The sequence below is a fragment of the Nicotiana attenuata genome, unplaced genomic scaffold, assembly GCF_001879085.1.
Source record: "Nicotiana attenuata strain UT unplaced genomic scaffold, NIATTr2, whole genome shotgun sequence".
NCBI classification, from domain to species: domain Eukaryota; kingdom Viridiplantae; phylum Streptophyta; class Magnoliopsida; order Solanales; family Solanaceae; genus Nicotiana; species Nicotiana attenuata.
Window position 1 is genome coordinate 22049 of NW_017673580.1, and position 8437 is coordinate 30485.

The 8437-nt window shown below is 37.1% G+C and overlaps 1 protein-coding gene across 1 annotated transcript; it reads right to left on the minus strand.

Annotated features, from left to right (window-relative positions):
• Positions 1–5377: 5377 nt before the first annotated feature.
• On the minus strand, positions 5378–8073 carry LOC109216778 (cytochrome P450 72A15-like). Its single transcript, XM_019380965.1, has 5 exons — positions 7723–8073; positions 7108–7328; positions 6512–6759; positions 6055–6430; positions 5378–5973 (listed from the first exon to the last, which is right to left on the minus strand). The coding sequence occupies exons 1-5, from the start codon at positions 7997–7999 to the stop codon at positions 5539–5541; spliced, it is 1557 nt and encodes a 518-aa protein (XP_019236510.1). The 5' UTR covers positions 8000–8073; the 3' UTR covers positions 5378–5538.
• Positions 8074–8437: the final 364 nt, after the last annotated feature.

Below are 8437 nucleotides of genomic sequence, written 5' to 3' on the forward strand. Positions count from 1 at the left end.
AGACTTAATTTCATTAAGATGCTATCACATATTCATTATTAACTGCCGCCACTGCCTACCATTATCAAATAACACCATGTCGCCGCCGTCACCATACTCAGGCCTCATTTGTTTTTTTAAGATTAAGACGTCTGAATCTGAATACACATCTGAATATCAAGATGTGTATTAAGATTAAGGCATCTGAATCTGAATACACATCTGATAGAATTAAGATGTGTATTAAGATCTGAATAAAAATAATTAAGACTGTTTGATTTTTAACATCTGAATGTATAAAATTTATCTTTATTTGTAAATTAATAAACTTAAAATTCAAATGAAATAACTAATCTAATATTCTATCAATAAAATATATAATTTTTTAAAATATGATAGTTGTTGGTGGTGATGGCTAACGGGTGAATGCCGACTAGAAGCGGTGGTTGGTGGTAGTTTTGGTTGATGATGGTGGTTCATGATAGTAGTGATTGGTAGTGGTAGAGATTATGATTGAGGATGGCGGTGGTGGTTGATGATAGGTAATAATGGCGGGTGGTGGTAATAGTTGTGACTGAGGAAGGTGGTGGGTTGGTGGTGGTAGGTTATAATGATGGCAGTGTCGGTTGTGGTTGTTGATGGTGATGGAGTTGTCAGTTGTGGTAGTTGAGGTGGATGAGTGTTGATTGTGGGGAAGAATGATGGTGGTCGGAGTGGTGGGGATAGTGGGTGGTGATGGTCAATAGTGGTGCGGCCATGATTGAGGATGATGGTGGCGTGGTGACGGTGGAGGTAGTGGTGGTGGAGGTGGTGGTAGTGGTCGAGTATGGTGGTGGTGGTGGCGGTGGCGGCATGGTGGTAGTTGATAATAATAGGCGGTGGCGGCAGTTAATAATGAATATGTGATAGCATCTTAATGAAATTAAGTCTCTATTATAGATCTTAATCATACATACCTATTCAGACCCATTAAGTGGTTCTAAAGTAAAAAAAATAAACACACTTAATGATTAAGATGTGAATAATTAAGATTCAGACTTTAAAAACAAACGCACTTAATGTCTGAGATCTGAATGATTAAGATTCAGACCTCCATTAAGTGCAAACAAATGAGGCCAGCCACCACCACCACCACCGCCGCCACCACCACCACCACGCCACCATCATCCTCAATCATCCCGCCACCATTATCGAACATCACCATCCAACATCCCACCACTCCGACCACCATCATTCTCACTCACAGTCAACACGTATCCACCTCAACTACCACAACCAACCACCCCGTCACCATTAACAACCACAGCCGGCACCGCTTATCATTATAACCTACCACCACCGGCTATTATTAACTATCACCACCCATCGTCACCATCATCAATCATAATTGCCACCACTACCAATCACTACTAGCTACTAGCATGAACCACCATCATCAACCAAAACTAACACCAACCACCGCCTTTAGTCGGCATTCACCCGTTAGCCATCACCACCAACAACTATCATATTTTAAAAAACTATATATTTTATTGATAGAATATTAGATTTTTTTCAAATAAAGATAAATTTTATGCATTCAGATGTTAAAAATCAAACGGTCTTAATTTTTAGTATTTCGATCTTAATACGCATCTTAATATATTCAGAAGTTCATTCAGATGTCTTAATCTTAATACACATCTTGATATTCAGATGTGTATTCAGATTCAGACGTCTTAATCTTAAAAAAGCAAATGAGGCCTTATTTTGACAAGTGCTTTTTCTTAGAAGTGCTTTTCTCAAAAGTATTTTTGGTGAGAAGCAGTTTGTGTTTGGCTAATTAATTTGAAAAGTGCTTCGGAGCAGCAATTAGTGTTTGGTCAAGCTTTTAAAAACTGTTTCTAAGTGTATTTTTCTCAAAAGTACTTTTCAAGAAAGTTTTTTTTTGGGGAAAAGCTACTTTTTTCTGCTTCTCCAAAACTGTTTATGCTTCTCTTCAAAAGCACTTTTTTTCTTCCAAAAGTTTGGTCAAACAATTCAACTTGAAAAAAAATACTTTTAAAAAAAAAATGCTTCTAGGATTGGAGAAGCTTGGCCAAACAGGCTATAAATATCCTAGGGTCGTTTGGTTATCGGGTAATATTATAATCTTAGGATACTTTTTGGCAGTAAGTATTTGATAGAAATTAAAAATGTTAACTTTTAGCAAATTTAAAAGACTAAAGTTGATTAGTTCATACTTAACGGACTATTTGATCCTAACCTCAAACATAAGGGATCATTTTCATCTATTAAAAGACAAAACTACCCTCTCAAATTCCTCCAGCATCTACATGTAGAGTCGCTTATCCTAAAGGCGACCCTCATATTTCTTCTAATTGACAAACTACCCTCTTAAGTCGCCTATTGCAAAGGCGGGCTCATATACCCTCTTAAGTCGCCTATTGTAAAGGCGATCCTTATATTTCTTATATCAGAACTGCCCCTCAAATTTCAGTCTCGGCTTTCTTTTTGAATACACTACTCTTTCATCTCATCTCCTCAATTGAATTCAAAAACTTTGAGATTCAACAAACACAAATCAAATTATTCTTCACTGATCGATAGATCATTCGTCAATTCATCCATTACGTAGAAACATTTACCGCTATAAATATCCCCATTGTTATAAATTCGAGATGAATGCAGTGGCAGCAACGTTTGCTAACATGAGAACGATTTCTAAAGCTTACGATCGTCATCACTTTGATTTGTCGTTAAAACACACTCTTTCAACGTTTTTTTGGTTGTCATTGATTCTGTTTTGGTCGGTTTACATGTATAAAGTTTTAGTACATTTTCCACTGTTGTTGGTTGTAGCTTATGTGAAGTTTGCATTGTTGATTTTGCGGTTTTAGTATTACTTCAGTACTTCTTACTTTTCAACTATAGAGCTAGAAACTAGAAATTACTCCCTCCGGTCCAAAATAAGTGATTTTTTTAGATTTTTCACACAGATTAAGAAATCCACCTTTTAGCATTAATTAGTAATGGAATTGACCATATTAACCTTTACTATCTCACATAAACACTCCTAACACATATTCCAACACTATTTACTCCAAGGACAATATAGGAAAAAAATAATTAATTCATTCTTGAAATCTGAAAATATCACTTATTTTGGACCACAAAAAAAATGCCAAAAAATCACTTATTTTGGACCGGAGGGAGTATCAATTATACTTTTTGTGTGAATTTGTTGAATAAAATATGTATTCCTATGAGCTAGAAAAAGTGAGGTTTTTGCTGCCTTTCTTGTTGAAGGATTACCATCACTATTTGGCTAGAGATCTAGCTTCTCCATATTCATCCACAGTAAATCAACATAAAACTGAAGCTTCTTTATGTAATTTGGCTCGCCTCGAGATTCTAAGGATGATTGAAGCCTCTATCTTGAGGGATCGCGATCACGCCCAACTATGCCCTTTAAAAAGGATTAAGCGGTCCGGTTAACAAGTCCGGAGTCGAATCCCACAGGGAATTAACCTATTAAATATAGCTATTGGACTCACTCAAATTCACGTAATCAATCTTCAGAAATATTTAAGTAATAAATTGGATGTTTACTAACTAAATATTACATAATGAAAAATGCAGTAAATAATAATTAACTATGAACGGTTTGTAGACAAGAATTGGAATGATCTAGGATTATTATTTCCCCTATTATCGGAATCCTTTCCGCTACGTTTTCTATAACTTTGCCTAAGTCTTCTCTACCGATCATGAGCACTCTGACTGTCGTAACTCTCTCCCGCGTAATTACAACAATATACGAGACATATTCTCCCGAATTACGCTAGCTGGCCTTAAGTACAGCTCACAGAGATCGCACCAAGGTTTCGTTATCCCTAATCCCACCTTTAAACCCTTCATATTGATCCCTCATATACGTTAAGAGTGATGTTGTTCAACAACTACCTAAATATGCACTCTCTCCCGAGTAATACATACTAAATAGGCACAGTCAATTGAGGGCCCTTCAATCAACAACAATAATAATATAGTTGAACAAATAAAGAGAATACTACGGAAATCTATATTAACGTAATAAGAAAATCATCCTCCAATAGGTTCTATCAAAATCCTAGATTAGGAGTTTAGCTATGCATAATTGTTTTCACAATCACAACAATAGAATTCATCATCAATGATAAAAACTAGAGTAAGAAAGATAAAAACTCGTTGCCGAATCTTCCGTCTTGCTTCTTACCTGTTGTTGCCTTCAAAATTCTTCTAAAAACCTAGATACCCTCTTTTTGGGCGAGCTAGGCTTCATATAGGTCAAGGAAAGTCGCCTCTGGAATTACAAGCTTAGCCCTGAAATAATTTTCCTCGGAGAGACGTGCATGGCAGTGCACCTGGGAGAGTGACCGCGCATCTGGCCGCGCACTCTGTGAGATTTTTGCCTGACTTCACGGTCAGTGCGCGACCATTTTCTGCACTCTTCTTTGTTCTTCTTTTTAAATGCGCTAACCTCTTTCGATCCTCTAACGAACTCCCAATTTACTCTATAAGCTTTTACTTGGCCTTCAACGCTTCATATTAGCTCAAAATGCTCTTTAACCTTATTGTAGTCCGGAATTGCTCCTGCAAAGCATAAAATACTCAATCAGAGCAATTTGCTACCATTTAATGCTCAAACATTAGTAAAGTGCAACCAATTTAAAGTGCAAATAGTGGCCAAAATACATAGTTATAGCCTACTATCAGGCCGCGTGATGATACACATAGCTTCTGACAGTGGTACCTTATGCTTGTTAAGTGATGCGAGGTTGTTAAGTTAGTTGGTGTGAAGGCTGAGAATAACTTTGGAAGATGTTCAATTTAGTCCACTTATATTTTAAGTTATAGTTTCCGGTAATTACACATTAGCCCTACAATTTTGTTTGTCTTTTATACGAGAGGTCCCGGTAATGTGGTTAGGAAATGGCAGAGTACACTCGAGTGCCAGCTAGGGAATCTTTCCTCTCTCATTCTATATATTGTAATTTCTGCTCTTATCTGAAAATCAATCAAAGAACATTTTCTTTTGTTTTGCCCTAGTTTTCTTCTTTCCTTTTACTGTTTCATTGCCTTTTCTTTAGCAGCCTTTTCTTCTCTTTTTACTGTTCCATTGCCTCTTCGTATCACATGACTTTATCTCTTTTGAAGAAGGACGAACTCTTCTTTTATATCATTTTAGGCAAGCAAGCTGCAGCGCGGGTACCCTTTTTTTGACTTTTGCTGCAATAGAGGAGATTTCCATTGGACTAGTTAAAAGACTTAGATAACACACCGGGGACCTCATAAGAAAAGAATGAAAAAACCAATGTTTTGCAGCTTCTGGTCTTTGAGATAAAGAAATAAGTAATAACGAAGGGGACAAATTATCTTGTATGCTATCATGCTTAACCACTCTTTTTATTTGATATCAAGGACTACCTTTATTTTGACACACTCAATTCATAAGCTCATCTACACGGAAGGGAAAATATGAGACATGATTTTATCTTATTTTATGAGAAACTTCAACACATAATAACTGGATGTATACTAATTAAGCCGGTGAAACATGATCTGAGCTCCATGTTGGGGTTGAAGCGTCATAACAGTATAAGGAGCATGAGCATAAGTTGGTGAGAGCTTGAAGGTGAATTGCTTTAGTATCATGGAGAGAGCAACCTTTGCTTCTATCATTACAAAATTTTGGCCAATGCAAGTCCTTGGCCCCCATCCAAATGGCATGAATGCCATCTGCGTTTGATCTTTGCAAGCGTTTGAAATTCCTTCCGCGAACCTCTCTGGTTTAAATTCTTCTGCATCTTCACCCCATAGCTCAGTATCGCGGTTAATTAGCATTATAGGTAGTGTCAGATCCATCCCTTCTGGAATTGAGAGATCTCCTATTCTACATTCCTTGTAAGCGCGTTTATATAGAGCAATCACTGGTGGATATAGCCTGAGAACTTCATTGAGTATAATTGTTACCTGTAAAAGACACAATTATGAAGTGGCGTATTAGTCGTTTTAGCAAATTGAATTTGTTCTAAAGTAAAGATGAATACTCACAATTTTGAGGTGGCTTATTGCTTCCGCATCAGGATTCTTCTCCTTACATACATGTAAAACTTCTTGCCTTGCCTTTTCTTGCCAATCCTGGTGTATAGCCAATACAATTAGCGTCCATGTCAATAAGCTTGATGTTGTTTCATGACCAGCAAGGTAAAATTGTTTGCATTCTTCTATTATGTCCTCCATTGTCATATGGCTATTATTTAGTGAATTGTTCTCTTTGTTAGTTTGCAAGAGCAAACCAAGTAAGTCATCTCCCCTGGTTTGTCCAGTGCTGATCATGTTATCCTTTGTGTCGACGATTCTTTTAAGCATTGAAGTGATCCTTCTGTCTAGTTCCTTTCGTCTGCGATTCTTCTTTGTTGGAACAAATCTGTGTATGATAATTTTTCAGAACTTTGAGAAAATTTCTTAAGAAAGTAGTAGTTGTTATTAAGAGAACATGTTCTATTACCTAAAACCAGGAATATAGTATAACATTCCCATGGCTTCTATGACAAGTTGTTGCAGTTCTTTTTGAAGTTCTAGGATGTTCTTTCCATCTTTGTAGCTACTACCAAATGCTGTTCTTGAAATGATATCACCAGTAAGATCTTGAAATGCAGGCCAAATATCTATTTCTGAAGTTCCCTCATGGCTAATTGAGTTCATCCATTTCTCTATCATGAATGCACAGCTTTCTGCAATTGTTGGGATCATGCCCTGTAAATGGAAATTAAAATGAATTAGATGTCCCCTTTGATCAGAGGCTGATCAAAGATTTTAACGCTCAACTTTTAAAGTTCTTAACACAGAACTCAATAAAAAGGGCAGTCCGGTGCACTAAGCTCCCGCTATGTGCGTGGTCTGGGGAAGAGCCGGACCACAAGGGTCTATTGTACGCAGCCTTACCCTGCATTTCTGCAAGAGGCTGTTTCTACGGCTGGTCACATGGCAACAACTTTACCAGTTACGCCAAGACTCTCCTTCTAACACTGAACGCAACATACGTTTGAAATTACTGGTTCAGAATCTAACAAAAATGAGCATTCTTGAAGTTGAGAAACTAACCTTCAATTTTTCCAAGTGGAAAGCAGGGTTGATTATCTTTCTGTGCATATCCCATTTTTCACCATGTAGAGTTGTCAATCCTTTAGTTAGAATCAATATAAGAGGGTTCAATGGTGGTAAATGGAAGTGGCCTTGTTTGTTTAAGAGAATTTCTTTTATCAGTGTTGGATCCATGATGATCAATCTTGGTGATGTCCCTAGCCAACTCAGAGATATCTTCCCTGCAACCATTTTCATTTTAGCTCATAAATTTTGTGAACAAAATTAATAAAAGAGTAGTGATAAAATTTGTGTTGCATCCAGGGGCGGAGCTATTTGATGGCCAGTTAGAACCCATAAATTTCAAATCCTAGCTTCGCTTCTGTTGCATCTACTTGGAGGGAATAAATGTCTTGAGTTTTGTACGAATTAAGAAAAATATTCGTGACTTATAGCTTATATAATAGGAAAAGATGAAACAACAACAACAACAACGATCCAGTGTAATCTCACAAGTGGAGTATGGGGAGGGTAGAATGTACGCAACCTTACCTCTACCCCGAACGGGCAGAAAAGGTGTTTCCGATAGGAAAAGATGAAACTCGACTAGATAACAGTAATCAGAAATTGACTTACCATATTTTTCGACCATGTAATGCGTGAATGGATCAACACGTGGCACGATATCATGGGTTAAGCTAATAGGCTTGGACCAAGCTTCATCCATTTGCTTACCAACATCTTTGAGGTCTCCAAGTAACAACTTGTAATGAGTGCCTTTGAATCCTTGCTGTTTCAAGCGCTTCTCCAGCAACTTTGGTTTTAACAAGATGGAGTAGGAAAATTTCAGAAGAAAATAGCTAAATATAAGCAAAGGAAACATAAATAGAGAAAGGAATACGAGATTTGCCATCAGTATGAAAAAAGTTTTATGATTCAATTCAATTGCAATGCTTAAACTCTGAGATAACTACTATATGAGGTTAGTCATACTTATATATCCATTCCCAATATTTGGCTTCAAAATTTAGTCAAATGTACTTGTTGGAAAAGTTAAAATGTTGACTAAGGATATAAACTTGATTATCTTGGAGTATAAGGTAGCAATTATATATGTTCCTTGTTTAGATAAAGAGCCAATTTTTTTATTAATAAAGATTTGGACCAAACAAGTTTTCTACGAAGGTAAAGGGTAGCTCGGTGCATTAAGCTCCTGCTATGCGCGGGTCCGGAAAAGGATGGGGTCACAAGGATCTATCGTACGCAGTCTTATCCTACATTTCTGCAAGAGGTTATTTTTACGTCTCAAATCCCGTGACCTCCCTGGTCACATGGCAACACCAGTTACACC